At 36.1% G+C, this 21,914-nt stretch overlaps 1 protein-coding gene across 14 annotated transcripts in view; it reads right to left on the reverse strand.

Annotated features, from left to right (window-relative positions):
- Positions 1–21,914, reverse strand: part of STXBP5 (syntaxin binding protein 5) — a 151,039-nt gene that overhangs the window by 123,141 nt on the left and 5,984 nt on the right. For all 14 annotated transcript variants that reach the window (XM_054722513.1, XM_054722520.1, XM_054722511.1 and 11 more), the window contains exon 3: positions 3,874–3,955. In XM_054722513.1, coding sequence (XP_054578488.1) covers positions 3,874–3,955 — 82 coding nt within the window. The remainder of the gene's footprint in view (positions 1–3,873; positions 3,956–21,914) is intronic.

Here is a 21,914-nt window from a genome sequence, read left to right on the forward strand (position 1 = left end):
CATTCAGCACACTGTAATTTCAATGTCCAAAGGGTTGAAAAAAAGCGAACTAATTTAGAAAGTTAAAACATCTAGTACTATTAAATACTATTAAGTATGGAGAAAAAAATTCGATGGCATTATATGAAGATCATGCAGGGCACTCAGTCTCATCCCAGATCTGACAAATCAGAATTTTTAGAGCAAGTACCTATGCAGGTGTAGTTTTCTTAAAAGTTTCCAGAAGTGATTCTGATGTGTGAATAGACTTAGACTGATTTATTAAGACATATGTTTTTCCTCAAAAGAGTAAGATACTGTTCTATATTGAGAGAATAAGACAAAAGAAGCAACATGAAGAATTTATATTAACTTCAAAAAAGATTTGTAATTGAAATCCTTCAGATTATTGAGAAATCTTAAAACCTTCTTCTTAAAATTAGAAGAGTTTCTCATTTATCTAAGAAAATTAAAATAGCTCTGAAGACAAACTTTACATTAAGTGATCTCTCCAAATCCTCTTCCACATTTGGAATTTAAGAGGGCTACTCTGTTGTGTAACTCCTAGTGCTACAATGACTACTGGAAAGCAGAAATACGTAAAGTCCACATACTCTCACTTTCACCAGAAAGCATCCCCTTATCTATATCACTATGAAGCAGAAAAACTCAAAGGATGCAAATTATCAAAGATTTGTAATCTTCATTCTTATTTCCACTGTAGTTTAAGACTATGCCATCTTCTTTCTCAAGATGTTAGTCCCATCTTAAAATCTCAAGGAAGAAGGGAAGATGCAGAGTCAAAATGGCAATAACAGCTGACCTCCTTCTATTGTGGCTCCTTTATTTATAATTTTCCCAAACTAAAAGCAAATAGCTACTCCCAACTGTCAGATTTCCATAGTCATACTCATTTAAATATTCATGTTTTACTAAGCATTTTTTAAAACAATGCCATGTTAAGTACTTAAAGATAGCATTTAAGCATAGAAAATAAAACAAAAGTCATATCACAGAACTGTGATAAATCCTATTGATGAGAAAAGAATCTTTTCATATAAATAATGATAGCATAAACTACTTAAGATTTCTAAAATTTATGTGTATAGGTAATCAATTTGCAATATGTTATTTAGATTGGCTCATGTACTGCTTTGAAAAATAATCAAATAATCTTAACACAAGTGTAAAGATGGAAAATAGGTGAGAAGTTGCAAGGAATCAGGGACTGAGAGCAGGAGGGGAGGGAGTGTGATTATAAAGGAGGAACCTGAAGACATTCCTTTACAGTGGTGGAAGTGATCTGTACCTTGTCAATAGTGGTCATTACATGAGTCTATTTGTGTGTTAAAATGGCAGGAAACCACACACACACACACAAGTGCATGTATAAACTGGGGATGAAATCTAAAGGTCTTCTGTAATCTCAATAGTACTGTTTTTTATGTCATTTTTAGGTTTAATATTATACTACTGTTATCTATATATATAGAGAGATAATATGCAAATTAGACCAGGACACGGTAACAGTCACAACCAGTCAGGAGGAGGCTGTGCACGCAGGTGAGGCCCAGAGCAGAAACGGAGACAGAGACAGGGGGGCCTGCCCAAGTCGCCGTGCCCGCTCAGGCCGCCCCAGAGCCAACACTGACAGGGGGGCCTGGGGCTGCTCCAGCCACTGTGTGCCAGCAGTCCTGCCTCTGTGCGTGAGCTGCAGAGGAAACACCTTTTCTGACCGCTCATTGGCTAAGCTTCTGTACACCTCTCACAGTGTTCTTGGTAACTTGGGTAATAAGAATCCAAGAAGGTGATCTAGGGTTTTTCCACCTCACACCTGGAGGAAAAAACAAAGGTCCGCTGCTGGATGGGGCTAAGAAATGTCATATCCTGCCCTAGCCAGTTTGGCTCAGTGGACAGAACCTCGGCCTGATGACCGGAGTCCGGGTTTGATTCTGGTCAAGGGCATGTACCTAGGTTGCAGGCTCCTCCCTGGCCGGGGTCCAGGTCAGGGCTCATGCAGGAGGCAACCAAGTGAAGTGTCCCTCTCACATTGATTTTTCTCTCTGTCTTTCCCTCTCTCTTCCACGTTCTCTAAAAATCAATGGAAAAATATCCTCAGGTGAGGATAAAAAAAAGAAATGTCAGATCCTATGAAAGAGACATCTTGAAAATGCCTAAAGAAAGCTGTCATTTTTTCATGGTGAAGGGACTGGAGTCCGTGTTGATGAAAACACCTTGGCGGCTGCGGCAGCCGGCAGTGGCAGCAGCAGTGGGGTGATGGGGGTGGCGCCTTCCCCTGATCAGCCCGGTCGCCTATCGCAGGGGAGCGGGCCTAAGCAGTCTGTAGGACATCCACTGAGCAGGCAGGCCTAAGCCATCAGTAGGATGCCCAGACTGTGAGAGGCAGCAGGCTGGGTTGAGGGAACCCAACCCTCCCCATAGTGCACAAATTTTGTGCACCGGGCCTCTCTATTTTGAATCAAAACCAGTCGAATTATTTCAAAACTAGAGGCCTGATGCACGAAATCTGAGTTAGAGTAGGCCTTCCTTCCCCCGGCTGCCGGCACCAGCTTCCCTCTGGCACCCAGGACCTGGGCTTCCCTTGCAGCCCCGGCTTCCTCTGGAAGGTTGTCTGGAAGGACGTCTGGTCTAATTAGCATATTATGGTTTTAATATTACAGATAAAAATTTTTCTAAAAAGAAAAAGTAATCTGAGTCCTCATATATGGGTTTGGCAACTTTCTATATTATGATTATTTTAAACAATTTATAATGCAGATCTATGTAGAACCCTGAAGTTTAAAACAAACAAGCAAAAACATGCTTCCTTGACCCTGAAAAATCTACACAATTACATATTATTTGGATCATAATTTTGCTGTTTTCTATTGTCATCTTTAGATCTCCGCATCCATGATGCCTTTTTAAATCCTCTGATATGAACAAAAACATTTATCAAAAGCCAGAGGTACTGAGTAATTTTTGTCTCTCATACACATTTAAGAATTTAGGGGCAAAAATAATGTTCACAAATTATCCTTCTATCTAAGGATAGCAGAGCCTTCTGGAGTAATGTCTCTTTCTTCCTCTTATGACCAGCTTTTTCTGCCTGTCCCTACTTCCAGAAAACAACTATTCTCAGAGACTGCATACATTAAAACCTGCAAACACATTGTTTACTCTGCTGATAAAATGGGGTTTGGTTTCTCTAGCTCCTTCTAAACTTCAAAGTCTATCAAAGAGAAAGGCATCACCAATTACTTCAACCAATAAGTGACACAACAAGAACTTTGGACAATAACCAGTTTCTAATGTATTTTGGTTTCCTGGTTGTATTTCAAAACAACTCGTTCAAGAAGTACATTTTGTTATTTATAATAAGCTCCATCTTTAAAAAATATTTCAATATAGATTTTTATGTTCTATAACTTTCAATATCACTAAAATAAAATTTAAATGCAGCACCCTGTACTGAAAAGATTTACTTTATACCATTCTATTTGTAACACTGTTTTGAGAAACATCTTACATTATTTATGTAACTATCCACAAAGATGCCTTAACACAGGAGTGGGGAACGTATAAGGCCCACGAAATCATTTGGTCTGGCCCTACCAAAGCATTAGGGTGAGTTAATTAAATGTTTGACCAAATATAACAGGCTAATTTTTAAGTTGATAATTTTTTATGGCATGTGAATGATGTTATAAATATCCAAATGGACCTTGGCAGAAAAAAGGTTCCCCACTCCTGTCTCAGAGTGAATTACTATTATCTCTAACTTATAAGAAATTGGTTTTTGTTCACATATGTCAATATAAATGAAGAAATCTGAAAGACGAGATGTGGCCCTATTTCGTATGTAAGTAGGAGATATTAAAGCAATTCACTAACCTCATTAATCAGGAACTGGAGCTGGATGACTGCAGCTCCACTGTCATGCTGGCAATAACATTCTACTCCTGGACGACCAAAGCTGTCATTAATTCCATTAAGGAGTTTATGCTATGTGTGGGCTTTTCATAGAAACTGGTAAATTATATAACAGACTCATAAATATTCCAATGACCTGATATTCAATACACGCTAGATACTGAGGTCGAGATTTAGCATTAGGTTTACTATACATCAACCTAATCAGGTAGTTTCTGCTGAAAATCAGAATGCTCAATAATTATAGGTCTAAAAGAAATAACAGTACTAAAAAAAACAAAACCCAGCAATATACAGAACCAAGACAATATATACTTTCCACCTGGCCCAAGTTTTTTCTTTCACTTAAAAAGAGGAATAAAGGTAGAGCTTCCAATTTTGCCTAAGTTAGCAAACAAATCTGAAAAGCAAACAAATTAATTTTGGAATACTGCTCGTAAATAATCTTTTTACAGGCATTTTTCATTCCTGTAATGTCATTTTAAAAGTTTACACTAAAAATATAATGAAGAGCCACATAACTATGTTGGTAATTGTGGCATGACATTATATCATTAATAAATGTATCAATTTTTACATCAGGCTTGAAGATAGATTAAAATGCAAACTGCTATGACTTTGCATATAATAACTGTAAACATACAGCATTTTTGTGTAAGGCTTTATATTAAACAAGTTATATAGTTTATATACAGTCTCACCCCATATAAACAGATAAGAAACTGAAGCACAGAGAAATTAAGTAATTTGCCCCAAGTCACACAACTAGAAAGTAGCAGAGGTAGAATCTAAATAAGCACTCTGGCTCCAGTCTACACTCTTCATTAATAAGGTATGCTGTGTAAAGAACAAACAAAACAAAAATCCCAAATACTTATAGAATGTACTACGTGCCAGACATTGTTTTATGCTTTTAACCTTCATAACCTTGAAATAAGAAGCTAGACATTTTAATATGCTGCTATACTAATCTACTTTTCACTACTAAATATTAATAGGACATAAAAAAGTCAAATCTAAAAATCAAATTTGATAGGATTTAATAAAATTACAGCATTCTTTATACAAATTCACATTCAGGTGTATAGACTATTTATACATTCCATTGACCCATGTCCTAGGGTTCTTCTTAATTAGAAATAATTGCAACAATTTTCATTTTCTATCCATTTTTTTCTTTTGACTTCTAGAAATATTTCTAGGTAATATTTACATTCCATGGACTTTTTTGCATTTTATTACTAATAATTAACTCTTTTATTATTTTATAAATAGACTAATTGAGCCTGTTTAGCCAATAGTACCCTACTCTTTAACACCTTGAAATTATTATTGTCATCATCAACAGTAGTATTTTTGCTATACCAATTACCCAAACGCGACTACAGAAAACTAGTCTTCAAATTGTTACTTTGGCCCTCGGTGGTATCTAGTAGGCCAAGGAAAGAAATGTCTTCATTTCTGTTCATCATTTCTTTTCTCAGATGACAGCAAAGACCTTGCCCTTTTGGTCAGCAAAGTGAGTCTAATTCAAATCTTCCCCGATAAATTATTCTTTCTGGTACCAATTACCACACTCTTTAATACCCATTTTATATGAATAGGTGTAAAGCTCCTCTTATACGACGAGATCGGGACTGATAACTAAGTTCATAAAAAATGTGAGCCACTGTGGAGAATCATAAAAATTCTACTTACCTAACATATTATTTTTACATAAAACGTAACTTTGCTAATCTTATATTAGCTAAAGACATTTTCTTTAAATGTGTTTTAGTTAATAAACTAGAGTTCAGAACTGGGTTTTTATGTGTGTGTGTTTTTAATATATTTTGTATTGATTTCAGAGAGGAAGGGGGAGAGAGAATGAGAGAGAGAGCAAGAGAGAGAGAGAGAGAAACATCAATGATAAGAGAGAATCATCCATCAGCTGCCTCCTGTACGCCCTACACTGGGGATCAAGCCTGCAACCTGGGCATGTGCCCTGACTGGGAATTGAATCATGACCTCTTGGTTCATAGGTCAAAGCTCAACCACTGAGCCATGCAGGCCGGGCCAGAACTAGTTTTCTTGAATAAAAAACATAACTATAAATAACCTGGTAGAAGATTTGTATTTAATTTTTTAAATGGAACTTTAAAGATATTGGCAATGCAATCTAAGTAGAGCATTCATGTAGTCTTATTATTTCTTTTCCAACCATCTACTGTTACTTTATCCACATAGCATCAGACAGGAAATTTTAAGTGACTTTCATGAAGTTTTTTCCAAAGTATTCATTGGAGATTTTTATATATGGAAACTCTCATTTTACTTTCATATTTCATCAACTTATATACTATTAAAGTGAATTACTTGATTATATCAAATATACTAAACACAAACAGATTTGGAAATACACAAAACTATTATTGGTAAATAAAGAATAAGCAAACAACTGTACTAATTTGGGACTCCTGGGAAATAGCCTACCATTCTTAAAACTCCAGTATGTTATGGGCATCAATCAACATTTTATTCAAAGAGAATGAAAAGTGTCTGTAAAGTGCAGAAATTCAGTTACATTGACGGTCAATAAAAGTTTTATTCTTACTCTATGTATGGCATTATTCCAGACAAAACTGTACTTTTTTATGACATTAATATTAATATAGTCATTTTATTTCTACTAAGATGACATATTTTCTTCATATAAGAACTACTTACTGAATATCTACTAAGTAATATGCACTGTCTTAAATACATAATTGTACTTACTCCTGAGAGTAACTCTGAAAGGTAGTTATTACCCATACAGGGTAGGGCAACTGTAGGTTTACAGTTGTCCAAATTCATTACTTTAACAAAAACTAACATTACCATACAATGGATATATCATAATGTAAAAAAATAACAACTCTGACCATATTAGATTACAAAATAGTATATCATAGATGCAAATTTTCATATCCTTTCATACCTATGATTATTGCCTCTTGCATATATGATTCTTCCTGATACTGTCTTTACTGAGAGTTAACAGTTTTATTAGAAAACTAGAGGCTCAGTGCACAAAATTCGTGCACATGTAGGGTCCCTAGGCCTGGCTGGCGATCAAGCCTGATCTGTGGGGCAACCAGCGGGGAAACCGGGGGGCCCCTGCTGGCACCCACCATGGCTGGCCTGGGGCCTGCGGGCTGGGGGCAGCTCCTGTGTTGAGCATCTGCCCCCTGGTGGTCAGTACACATCATAGCGACCGGTCATTCCGCCATTCAGTCAATTTGCATATTAGGCTTTTATTATATAGGGTGATCAAAAATTAATAAAACTTTGCTTGGTAAGTGATTCCCATTTATTGTGGCCATGTTCACAATTAAATGAGAATACAAATGATCAGAAATTAAAATAAAGAAAATCCAAAGGGAAAGAAGATTACACATTGAGCAATTATGCAAAGGTATTTGCTAAATGGAGAAATATTCATTTATTATTCTGATGTCTGTTCTTTTATATATGCATGAATCAATTACAAGGCAAAGCCAAAATTTTAAGGGTACACTGAATATTTCTTGCTGTCAATGTATCTTACTTTCTAATTCTGAACTCCAATAATGCATTATTTCAAAAATGGTGCAATCTTTCTATCTTAGTTATCTTTACTCTGAATTTTTCTACTACTAACCTACAAGAGCTATGGTATCTACCTAATCCTACTAACCAATTTTGTCTCTAGAGTAATTTTAGTTTATCTGACCCACAACATATGCCAGATATTTCCTACACAACTAACACTCATGGTTTTTGTCCAGACAATCACCATCGTAACTTCTGAAGAGGAGCTGCAGAAGGCAAGGATAAAACAGGCTAGGAGTGAAGTCTCTGAATTCAAGTCTTTGAATTTAGACAGGATCCTCTAAGTAAGCAACACAGAGAAAAGAAATATTTAAGGGGGAAAAATGAGATAATGAAACTAGCAATCAAGAATAATCAGAAGAAGGTATGCAGGACAGATAAATAGGTGCAGGAGAAGGAGAAAAAAAGATAAAAAATATGAACACAAAAATGGCAATAAATCCGTATCTATCAAGAATTAAATCTAAAAATCAAAATAAATGAACAAGGAATCTAATAAACAAAATAAACTGATGCATAAAATAGAATCAGAGGCATAGAAACATGGAACAGATTGACTGACAAAACTCATAGGTAAGTGGAGAGAAGGAGTGGGAAGAGATTAACCAAAGAACTTATATGCATACTAGAAGCCTGATGCATGAATTTGTGCAGGGGGAAGGGGTCCCTCAGCCAGGCCAGGGACCCCTCAATCGGGCCTAAACTGGCAGTTGGACATCTCTCTCGCAATTCGGAACTCCTTGCTCCTAACCACCCACCTGCTCACTCCTTACCGCATGGCTTAAAATCCAAACATGTCCAGTCATATCTTCTTAGGAATAATTAGCTCAATTCCCAGAAAGCCAGTAACATGTACAGCGTAGTAGAAAGATGCTCTAGTTCTGCCTCTATCAGGACACTGGACTACATTGTCTCTGGTGTGCATTACATATCTTACAATTCCATGAATCTAGCTTTCTAGCCTGTCACTTTACCTTCCAATCATTTGTTAGGTTGGTATTACAATCACAGCAATAGTTCCTCTTATTACTTATTATCCTGCTGGATTTCTATTGTATTGTCAGCAAGGTAGAATTAAAAAAATAGTAAAAGAAGGCAATGGGACCCCCGCAGTGTAAGTTCTGAAAGTATAACTCCTAGGCAAGTTTTAACTGTTGCACTACCATTGTGTATTATACACATATTTTGACAATCTGTACTTTTATGAAGGATAATATGAAGGCTGGTAGATACTTAGTGAATTATTAAATTTTTAAAAGATTATATATTTTCTCAGAGAATCTGTTCAGTTCCTGTCACAAGTAAAAAGGCAAAGTATTAACATTATTCCAACCTTTAGAGAAGTGACATATTCTTCCATTTTCCAACCTAGAAATGGAAGATTGGAGTACATATAAAATGGAAAACACCTGAAGAACTTGATGTCCTGTGCAGTTTCTGCAAATACATTTATATACTGCAAAGTTTAAAGATGAGAATATAGATAACTGACTGATAAATTACACAATAGTATTAAGCATTTAATCACATACTATTCTGTGAAAGTAACTTTCTTTGAACACGCTTATAGCCAAGAAAGACTATTAATTGGTCCTTTCTGATTCAGTAAAAAAGAAAAATAGTAAACTCAAGAGCATAATCTTAATCCATCAAACACCCTAAAAACTTCTGTTATCATTTCTTTTAGAACATTCTTATACTTTCAGCAAACAGGGTAATTCACATCGAAGTATTCTAGTAAACCTTCAAGGTGTTGGTACTCTGAAGTGGCTTATGACTCTGAATAAAAGGTCCATCAATGACTTTTATTTTTAACTAGAGGCCCAATGCATGAAATTTGTGCATGGGTGGGGTCCCTAGGCCTGGCCAGAGATCAGGGCCGATCAGGTTCCCCAACTCCCTGCCTCCTCCTTCCCTCACCACCTGCATCCGCCACCACCCACCCCCAGTTCCCCGTCCCAGCCCGGGGCCCGACCCCTGATCAGGACCTGCTGGCCAGGGGGAGGGGCTGCCACCACAGGGGAGGGGCCAACTGCCACCGTGACAGGCGGGTGGCCGACCAACCAGGGCCTGCTGGCTGGGGGGAGGAACCAGGAGACTGGCCAGTAGGCCCCATCAGCGATCGGTGCCTACGGGCTGGGGCCAGCTCCTGCGTTGAGCATCTGCCCCCTGGTGGTCAGTGTGCATCATAGAGACCAGTCATTCTGGTCGTTCTGTCATAATGGTCGCTTAGGCTTTTATACATATAGAATGGCTTAAGTCTTCAGGAGATTTAGCCATAATGTAATTATTTTTCAATATCAAAGTTAAAATCTAAATACTACCACGATGCGGTCAAAGAATACTGATATGTCACAGTGGAAACTTATCCACTCATCTATTAATGGACACCTAGGTTGCTGCCCTATTTTGGCTATCCTATCTAATAAGAGAGTAATATGTAAATTGACCGTCACTCCAACACAAGATGGCCGCCCCCATGTGGTCAAAGATGGCAGCCCCCATGTGGACACAAGATGGCCTGCAGGGGAGGGCAGTTGGGGGGGACCAGGCCTGCAGGGGAGGGCAGTTGTGGGGGGGAATCAGGCCAGCAAGGGAGGGCAGTTAGGGGCAACCAGGCTGTCAAGGGAGGGCAGTTAGGGGTGACCGGGCCAGCAAGGGAGGGCAGTTGGGAGGGACAAGGCCTGCAGGGGAGGGCAGATGGGGGGGACCAGCCCTGCAGGGGAGGGCAGTTGGGGGGGGGACCAGGCTGGCAAGGGAGGGAAGTTAGGGGTGACTGGGACAGCAGGGGAGGGCAGTTGGGGGCGACCAGGCCTACTGGGGAGGGCAGTTAGGGGCAATCCGGCTGGCAGGGGAGTGGTTAGGGGGTGATCAGGCTGGCAGGCAGAAGCGGTTAGGGGCAATCAGGCAGGCAGGCAGGTGAGCGGTTGGGAGCCAGCAGTCCTGATTGTGAGAGGGATGTCCGACTGTCCGTTTAGGCCCTATCCCAGTGGACAGGCAGTCGGACATCCCTCAAGGGATCCCAGATTGGAGAGGGTGCAGGCTGGGCTGAGGGACACCCCCCCACCCCCATACATGAATTTCCCTCACCAGGCCTCTAGTTATAAATAAAGCTGCAATGAACATAGGGGTGCATTATCTTTTCAAATTAGTGGAGTGGTCACATTGTAAGGTATAAAAATGTGAACCACTACATTATATACCTAAAACTAATATAATATTATTTACCAACTATACTTACATAAAAAAAGTTAACGGAAATAAAAAGAAATACTGATGAAAGCACTCTTAAAATAAAAAGAGGATAGGCTTTAGTCTCAAACCAACTTATTTATCCTACACAAGATAATACAGCCTGTTAAAAAAAAAATAGCTAAAGTAGCAGATTACCAGGAAAAAAAAATGGAAATATGGAAAATGATCTGTGATAACTAAGACAATGCATTGTGCTATAGTTTTCTCATCTGTGAAATGCCTCACCTGCTTCTTTCACCTGGTCAGTTGTGAGGATCACCTACAAGTTTAAAACTAGATTTTTCAACCTCTTAATTAGACTTCAACATGGTCATTTTTTTTATTGCCCGTTCTCATATCCAGTGATAGATACACTGCTATGAAAGGAAAACACCATAACTCAAACTTGGAACTTCTCTTTCTTTCCATCTTCATATACTGTATTTCAAACATCAGTTTCACAGCCCTGTCTCTAAAGGTAATGGCAGAGCAAAGTGTCAGCTTGTACCACCTCTCAAGATGTTATGATTTACTTTAAAATGGCACCCTCTCTGCACAAATTGTATTGAACATGCTTATTATCTACCATCTGCCACACTAAGAATAGTGCTACCCTGCCTGTTGAATATTACCCAATATTTCTCAATTCTGGTTCTACATTATTAGCATCCATAAAGATTTAATATAAAAAGAAATTACAGATTTGTCAAGCCCCATGCCAGACTCTCTGAATCAGAATATCTAGAGAAGAAATCCAAGTATAAGTTTGGGCATTATTTGTATGTTTTGTTTTGTTTTTCAGCTCCATGAATTATTCTAATGTATAGCCATGGCTGAGAAAAAACTGGAAAACCTTATAGGCATAAGAATAATTAAGCATTACCTTCCATAAAATGTATTTACATATATATATATATATATATATATATATATATATATATATTTCATTTAATAATTTCTCAGACTATCTTTCTTAAATAGAACCATCATGAATCTCTTTAATATCATAGGTCTTGTTTTCCAAACTTCTAATAATTTGCTGCTTCTATCTGAACTAGCTTCTAATTAACTTGATAGAAATGTGCTCAAAACAAGATCTTAAGTCATTACCAAAATTTCACATAGTGAAGAGTATTTCATTTTGTACTTTATAACTTATGAATGTATTTGCAATACAAACCCTTTAACAATTATTTATACTTTTATAGTTGAGCACCCCTATTCTATAGTTTCCCCTATTTGACAATCATCAACTTTTAATCTCATTTTGAAGATTTTTTCAGCCATAAAAATTAATTAGACTTCTAGTTTCTGGTCTAGAAATTTGGAAGTTGTCATGCTATCCTAACAATAAGTAAAAAGCTGGACAAACTAAAAATCAGCAACTCTTTTTAAATCCATAGTGAGGTCACAAAGCAAATCATTGCCCACCCCCCCCCCCCCCCACATTGCAACGACAGACAGGCCAATACAAATACTCATAGCTTACCCAAATAAACCAACCAGCAGATACTGCTACAGGAATCAATGCATGGGTAGGAAAATCTAAACTGTAAATTAATGAATTGCTGGAGGTTTAAAGAAGAGAAATCTGAAAGTCAGAAACTCCAGCGGGACCCACACTTTACTGAGTTTTACAGCATGAGCTCCACCAGGTGTTATCTGAGAAAAATCCCCTCCTCCTTCCAGCATGGGGAGGAATAAAACAAACATTTTTAAATACAAGAGCATTCTGTTATTAACAAGATCTGCCCTCAGGAGAAACTAACCACAGTCTAAATTGCTAGGGATTTATCAGCAAGTAACTAACCTGGTGGAAAGGAAATATCCAATTCCAACCTACTCTAGCCATCCTAACTCACCTGGAGGGAGGGATAGGAAAGGACTGAGAAACAGTTGTGAAATTCACAGGCTCACTACAAGAATAAAACCTAGTAATAGGCAATAGAACACTGACCCTCCACTCATAGTTTACCACCAAAAATGAATCTGGACACAGACCTTACACTCTTCAAAAAATTATCTCAAAATAGGATCTTAGACCTAAATGTCAAACAAGACTTTAAAACTCCTACTAGATAACATGGGAGAAAACCTAAACGACCTTGTTGACCTTTTAGATACTACACCAAAGGTACCATCCATGAAAAAAATTCATTGATAAGCTGGACTTCATTAATATTTAAAACTTATGTCCTGCAAAACACAGTACCAAGAGAATGAAAAGACCATAGACTTTGAAAAATACTTGCAAAAGACACAACTAATAAAGGACTGTCATCCAAAATATACAAAGAACTCTTAAAACTCAACAATGAGAAAACAAACCAAAAATTAAAAAATGGGCCACAGACCTTAACAGACAACTCACCGAAGATGATATACAAATGGCAAATAAGCATATGAGAAGATGTTCTACATCATATGTCATTGAGAAAATGCAAATTAAAACAAGGAGATACTGCTACAAACCTATTAGAATAGTCAAAATCCAGAACTAACACCACCAAATGCTGCTGATGATGTAGAGCAATAGGAACTCTTGTTCCTTGCTCATGGAATGCAAAATGGTATGGCTACTTTAGAAGACAATTTGGCAGTTTTTTATAAAACTAAACATACTTTTACTATCTGATCTGGTAATAACATTACTTGAAATTTACCTAAAGGAGTTGAAGACTTATATCCACACAAAAACCTTCACATAGATGTTTATAGTTGCATTTTTCATAAATGTGAACACTTGGAAACAACCCACATGTCCTTCAGCAAGTGAATGGACAAATAAATTGTGGTACATTCAAACAATTGAATATTTTTTTAGCACTAGAAAGAAATGAGCTATCAGTCATGAAAAAACCCAAAGGTTTTTAAGTGCATATTACTATGTCAAAGAAGTCAATTTGAAAAGGCTAAACACTATTATGATTTCAACTATATGACTTTGTAAAAAAGACAAAATTATGAAGACAGTAAAACAATCAGTGGTTACTACGAGTTAAGGAAGAATGAATAGGTGGAACAGTAGAGGTTTTTTAAGGCAATGAAACTATACTGTATGATACTACAATGGTGGATACCTATTATACATTTTTCAAAACCCACAGAATGTATACCAAGAGTGAACCCTAACGTAAATGATGAGCTTTGAATGGGTATGACTTGCCAATGTAGTTTCATCAGTTGTAACAAATGCACTGTTCTGGTGGGGAATGATAATAATGGGAGAGACTATAACAAGTGGGAATAAGGATATATGGGAAATCTCTGCAGCTTCTGCTCAACTGTGCTGTGAACCCAAAACTGTCTAAAAAATAAAGTCCATTAAAAATTAATATATTAAGAAATGAATCTAGCTGTGGACATACTTAATTTTTATTGCTGACTCACAATTTTAACATTCTACCAGTCTGCTATTTAAGCAAAACTATAACATGCACTATTTCTGCAGTAAAAATTTAGCAAAATGCTAAAATTAACCATGAAAGATGCATAGGTCAACATTTAAAACTTCCTTAATGCAACACAATTTTAACATTCAATAGTAAATGCCCAATGGTATCTAAAATTATGTCAATCAACTGCTCTCTTTGCATATGAAATGAATATGGAAACAAAAAAGTAACTGCAGCATATAGACTGATACATCATTATAATATTAACGGGGTTGAAATAGGCCTCTAGTTACCTCTTCCACTATTATTTTGAATAAGATTTTTTAATTATTTATGAATAAATTAAGAATAGTTGAAAAACCTTATTATTTACAATTTTGGAGTTAGGATTAAAGGGATCAAAATGAATTATATTTATTGCTGGCAATTCTTTAGAATGGCTTTTGATATATAAATATACTTTTAAATAAACCACTTGCTCAATCTACTATGAAATACAGTAATAAACAACAGTGGTCTGGGTTAAAGATACAAGAAGGAACATACATTCTCACATGTCAAGTAAAAACAATCTTTTACCCCAGCGTCCACTCTCAGATGCTAATGGCTAAGCTCTTTCCTCAAGAATAATAAAGTGAATTTTAAAAGAAAAATACAACACTTTATAAAAAATAAGAGTTTAAAGACTGAGTAAATGAAAAAAATCTGTTCCAACACTTTTTCTCCTTTTCAAAAGACAAAAAGGAAAAATATACAAAAGGAAAGCAATTTAGCAGAAGTACTGTAATAGCTGATGCCACTAGATTTACAGTCACCTTTGGCAGGGTACTGCCATGAAAAAGCAGAGGTACTGCTATTACAAGAAAAGATTATGTACTTTCAAGAAAGGGTAGGATTAATCACTCTTCAACAGACAACTTCACCAGGAAAAGCGTCCAAGTTCTAGATAGCATTTGCTGAAAGAAACACATGAACAGAAAGTACTATAAAAAAAAAAATCCCTAATTTAAAAATCAAAACCTTGGTATGTAACAAGAACTACCATATAATTTCTAAGACTACATGTTTTGCCAATAACACCTTATTTTAAGCGTATCTTAATTTTCAAGTGAAGATGATTATAAAAACAAAAATATCAGCTATTCTTAAAAACCTTTATATTCACCCCTATTTTCAATGAATCTGAGTTATTGTAGAACAATGCTTCTTTTTAAATCATAGCACCAATAAATATAAAGAGATATGCTCAGCATGTCATCTTTCATTTATTTATCTTATTAGAGGCCTCGTGCATGAAAATTCATGCACTGGAGGGGGGGGTCCCTCAGCCCGGCCTGACCCCTCTCACAGTCCAGGAGCCCTCAGGGGCGGGAGGCGACCCAGCAATCAGGGGAAGGCGACACCAGCATCACATCTCTGCTGCCGCCACTGCCAGCAGCGCAAGCCTCGGCCGTCCCTCGTTACCTGAGCCGAGGGCGGCCCTGGGCAGCCGACATCCAAGGCTTGCCTGTGCCTCGGGCCGGCCCTGGGCAGCTGAGGAGCTGAGGGGACTGGGTGCCACCATCTTGTGGCTGTGGGCGCTGCTATCTTTGAGGGCATGGCAGTCAATTAGCATATTCCCTCTTTATTAGATAGGATATAACTTCCAAAAGGACTAATACCAGTTGGAGAAATGGAATCAAGCAGAAATTAGCCTTACCTACTGAATAAAATTGTATCTATATTTACTGCTACTGGAAAATGATGCAAACAGTGAACAACTATAAAAATTTTTCAAAAACTGGATATAATTTGTTTCTAATTAAAGTACCATGCACATTCATTTCAAAGGGGAAATGCAATATATCTGACTCTAAAGAAGGTAATCATGTGCCTGAATTTGTTTCTAGGCGCTTTATGTGTTTTTAAAAAATATATTATTTACTTTTCAGGTCAATTTCTTTTACAAATGAAAATGAATTATTTTATCAACATTTGCAAAAATCTAAAAAATCACAATGATTTAATAAAATGCTTACTTAAAGATGAAAGTGAATTATAACTAGATCAGCATATCTTTATGTAATATTAATGAAAATATTAGGAATAATCTACAAATACAAATATATTTTTAATTAAAACTAGGAAGTAAAGGTCACAAACTGAATAATTCAATAATAGAATTAATCACTGAACTGCTTCCAAAGAATGCCTAACTAACCAAATTTATTATTAAACTAATTAGAATTCACACACACAAAAATAATGCCTTTAACAGGATCAAAAAACACTTAGGAAATTTTGACTTGGTATACAGTGGTAGTATGTAGCATGAAGAATTACTGACTCTGCCCTGGCTGGTGTTGCTCAATGGTTAGTTGGCCCTTGACGGTACCTGGGTTGCAGGTTCGATCTCAGGCCCCGGTCAAGGCTGGAGCAGGAGGCAACCAATCAATGTGTCTCTCTCACATCGATGTTTCTCTCTCTCCCCTCCTTTTTCCCTCCCTTCCACTCTCTGTAAAAGCAATGAAAAAATATATATATATCCTCCAGTGAAGATTAACCAAAAAAAAAAGAAATTACTGATTCTATTTAAAATATTTTTCTATTTATGAGAAAAGTTAAATTTATACTGATGTGTAAGTGTAACTTATGAAACTATAAATGTATCAGTAGTAATTCCTTCCTAAGCTTTCTTCTCCACACACAATTTTAAAAAATATGTATTTTTAATGATTTCAAAGAAGGAAGGGGGAGAGAGAGATAGAAACATCAATGATGAGAGAATCATTGATCGGCTGCCTCCTGTAAACCCCCCACTGAGGACTGAGCTTGCAACCTAAACATGTGCCCTGGCCTGGAATCAAACCTGGGACTTTTCAACCTGGGACCCTTCAGTCCACAGGCCGAGGCTCTATCCACTGAGCCAAACCGGCAAGGACTCCATACAACACTCAAGAAAGCAACACAAACTGGTAAACTAAAGCAGGGATTGACAAATTTAGAGCTTGAGAGTGAAATCCAGCCCACTGTCTGAATTTATAAATAAAGTTTTATTGAAATTATCTGCCTTCCTTCCTTCACATTATTGTCTATGACTGCTTTTGTGGTACACTGGCAGAGTTCAATAGTTGTATCAAAAACTATAAAGCCAAGCTATATACTACCTAGGCCTTTACAGAAAAAGTTGCCGACTACTGAACTACAGATTAAGATCTTCATTATTTTAAAAGCATGCCCACCCTTCGTCTATATGATCTTTAGTAGAGGACATATTTAATTGATCATTTAAGAATCTGCAGTCATTAGTTTTGATTTTATAATGATATACTGACTACTGTCCGGTTTCTGGACTCTTGACACGGCAGAGGATACTGGTTGATTCTGAAGTTGCATTGCATCTTCTCATATGCTGTAATGTTTCTAACAGTTCATTTTAAAATACCACTCAATATTATAGCTATAATTTCTAAAAGATCTAATTTTAGCTATTTAATATCTGTGATATTATTTATAAAGAATAATATATTAGATTTTAAAAGCTAAATTAAGAAAAAAATGGCCACATGGGTGGAAGTAGGGATGGAATTCAAATAAAAATGCATCACAAAGGCACTGGGATTTAGATGAGAATTATTTTAACAGGGAAAAATGTATTCTAGACTTAAGAAAATCTCTTTAAAGACGTGGGACACTGAGTAGTGAGGAGAAAACTATGTCAACAATTTCTTCCTCTACCACCTCCCTCAGTCTACCTTCCATACATATTCCATAAAGAAGAAAAAAAGGCTACACAACAAACAGAACTATTATCCAAATTTTCTTTCAAATGAAACACAAGAAAATGAAAGATTAAAGCAAACGGGATTGCTAAATCCAAAAGTGGATAATTTCTTGATAGCAAATTCTTCAAAAACGTTAAAAATTATGACATTATATATTAAGATCATTAAATGTCTTTTTTGTGGCAAATAAAACTTAAAAATAGATTCAAACCAACATACGAAATGATCATATAGAAACCTGAGTATCTTTATAGGAAGAAGTCTGAGTAATTAAATAGGAAGACACTATTTCTTCTCCTTAGAACGACCTACTTCACATGTGACTAAGGGAAGAGAGAAGTATCAAGTACCATTCAATCAAATCAAGAATCACTTTGTTTTGCTTCCTAAAAAGTTCCGTAGTACTAGGTTATGTTTAAAACCTATCTTAACAAAAGGCATTCAAATATACAAGGTAGTACATAGTAAAATGCTCCTTTCTCTATCTCATTTTGTTATATTTTTAAACAGAGAGACATCTGTTTAGGTCAAGCCAAATACATTTCATTAATCTGCAATCCTAAAATACTGATACTTTCTGATAGTAATGACATGCCAAACCAGGACAGGCAATTCTCATTTAAATATTACAAAACAAATCGATACTGACACTCCGGTTACTAATTTTCTTCTTGTAAACAATGTGTCACTTCCAATGCTTGAAGTTAAGCTTTGGTTGTCTTTGTCTTTATTTGCCTTTATCTTTTTTTTTTTAGTAATACTCACTCCTATAGACCAATTATTTACATGTGCATTGCCAGTTACTACTATTCCAGTTATTATACAATTACCAAATTTAGCATGAAATCATATACCGTCAATTCAAAAAAGATAGTTACAATACTAAACCTCTTACATCAAAATTATTAAAATCAAGTGATTAGAAACCCAGTACGTATTATTTGTAAGTAATTTCATTTTAATTTGATATTCTGACCATTAACACTCAAGAAAGAAAACTCTGGTTAATATTATATTTAAATCTCCCAAGTTTCCTGTCATAATGAGACCTTTTCTATTAAACAGGAGTACACCCTTATCCATGGCTTCACTTTACATGGTTTCAATTACCCATGGTCAACTGTGGTTTGAAAATATTATATAGAAAATTCTAGAAATAATCAATTCATAAATGTTAAATAGTGCACTGTTCTGAGGAATGTGATAAAATTTTGCACAATACCTACATCATTCACTTCATCTCATCACCTAGGCACTGTATCATCTCACATTATCATAAAAAGAAGGGTAAGTACAGTACAATCAGTTATTTTGAAAGACCACATTCACATTAACTTTTATTACAGTATATTGTTATAACTGTTCTATTTTAGTATTAGTTATTATTGTTAATCTCTTACTATACCTAATCTATAAATTAAATGTCATGATAGGTATGTATGGATAGGAAAAACATAGTATAGTCTGGAATGATCTGCAGTTTTAGGCATCCACTACGGGTCTTGGAATGCATCTCTTATGCATAAGTGGTGACTACTGTGCAAAGAAAATGCAACAGCCCATCATCTTAGTATTCAATGTGAGCTGCTATTTCAACAACAAAAAATGCGTTTTTCACATGCTTTTTCCTGTTCCCTTTTATAAACCAAGGTTTACACTTGTGCACCTAACTTGGATTATGAATGCAGTCAACAGACACAAAGGAAAGGGGCCTTCCCACAGTGGGAAGGAGTCCAATACTTCATCCTCTTTAACAGGTACTCAGTACAACCAATCAAAAGACTACTCTAGACAGAGATGGTCCAGAGCATACCAAACCCTTCTCAGAAAAAGAAATTCAAGATCAGAGATGTCAGAACTCTTGGAAATCAGTCATCCCAATTTCCTCATTTTACAGGAAAGGAAACAAAAGCCCCGAGATTTTTCACTTATCCAAAATTAATCTGAAGACTAGAACACAAATCATCTAATGTCAAAGTAATCCTTCCAAAATCTTTTTACCTTTTCCCTTCAGGATGGTAATGTTAGGTTATATAATTTTAAAAGCAAATTATACTGAAAAAAAAAAATGAAGAGAATGCCAAGCAGAAATAAAAACTCATTTTACTTAAAGCAGAAAGGCTTATTAAGCACAGACTTGGTTCCCTAATAACAAACATATACCTTTTCAATTCCATTCAGATTCTATCACACATTGTTTCCCTCCACAAGAAATTCATTGCAAAATAACTGCTTCCACACAGACATTACTTCTGGTGGTTTCTCGAGTACGACGTGTCTAACCCTCACCTCCTGCTGCAGTAATCCATGCTAAGAATCACAACCTTTAGCGACACAGTACTTCTTTTTCCTTTTATTCAAAGCCCTCTTAAATGAAGAACTAAGAATAGAAAAGTAAAAGTAATGCAAAGTCTTAGCTAGAATTCCAAATGACTAGAATTCTTCTCTGAACAAAAAGAATGGTGGGGAAGAAGACTAGATTAAAAATTTGGCTAAATTCAAGCCACATTAATTGTTTCACTTTTAACTACTTTGAACAAGAATCATATTTCCAAATCTTTTTTCTATTTTAATTGTTTTCTAAAATAAAATAAGCAGCATTCACACATTCTAATGCTATCTTACAACTGCAAAATCATTAAACAATCATTATCATCTACTATGTGTAACAAACTTTCACACATATGATTTTATTACATCTAAATAGAAATTTTGTAAACTTGTGATTGAGAATGATACCATTTTTAAGACACACTTTAAGAGAAAACCAATACTTTTTAAGACCTTTTACTCAAAAATTGTAACAGCTAAGTGCAGTGGTTCTCGGCCAGGAGCTCCTGGAAGTCTTTGGGGAAGTTTGGGGTGCTACACTGACAGCTGAGGCAATCCTGGCATTTAGTAGGTGGGAGCCAGGGATACTACATAGCCTGCAATGTGCTGGACAAACCCACAGAATAATCCAGCCCAAAATGCTATACCACTACTGAGAGACACTTACTGAGGATAAATGGACAGAGCCAAAGAGCTAATAGTGTCTTTAAACTAGTTTGATTCAATAACAAAATCAAGGAAATCACCAGGACCCACTCAAAAGAAAATCACATATAAAAGCTTATCAAATTCTCATACTAACGTAAGTAGTCTAGGTTACCTTTTCAAAATGGCAATATAACAAAAAAGATGACATACTTGCAAACATTACTCTGGCACCCTCTTTACCAAGTTTTCCATTTGTCTTGTAATTGCCTCAGTATATTTGCAAAACTTTATAATCATCTTTAGTTACTCCAAGATGTTATAGAAAGGAGTCATCAAGTCCTTCTCTAGTTCCCATTCTACTACCCCTGTTTTATATCCAATTTACTACCTATATGGGTTAATAGTTACATATGAAGTTTCACTTAGTCTATTCTTTTCCTCCTTGGCACCACCACCCCATTAATCATCCTAAAAATCATACTGTCTTCCTGTCAGCATCTCCTTATTTAACTACAACGATTCCTCACTGAACAACACTCAGACAGTGGTAACTTTCAAGGTTCTCCACCAACTGTCTCCTTATTTCCCCCCCAACTCAATTAGAACCACTATTTCAAGGAGTCTCTTTAGTACTGTTCTAAATTACCATGATAATTCCCTTTTCTCTACTTTTGACAACACAGTTTGCCTAGAATGATTTTCCCATTCCTTCTTCTCTGCTATTCAGAATACTTGTTAGTGTGTAGATGTTATCAAATACAATGAATTTACCTGTAATGTAACTTTGTGTAATGTCAGTAGACCTCTAAATAATACTTTAACTTCAATTACGTTTATCTAGTTCTAGTCCTACAGTTAGGACTAGAAACTTATTGAAGGTAAAAATCACATAATCTTTTCTTCTGAATATTCACATAGACCAATATAATAGAGCTATTTGGAATCACAGCATTATTTCTTGAAGAAATCATGAGCAGCACCTTTGTTTTATTTTATGTATTTTTTAATTTTTTTATGT

Source organism: Eptesicus fuscus, chromosome 10 (assembly GCF_027574615.1).
Source record: "Eptesicus fuscus isolate TK198812 chromosome 10, DD_ASM_mEF_20220401, whole genome shotgun sequence".
In the NCBI taxonomy this organism is placed as follows: domain Eukaryota; kingdom Metazoa; phylum Chordata; class Mammalia; order Chiroptera; family Vespertilionidae; genus Eptesicus; species Eptesicus fuscus.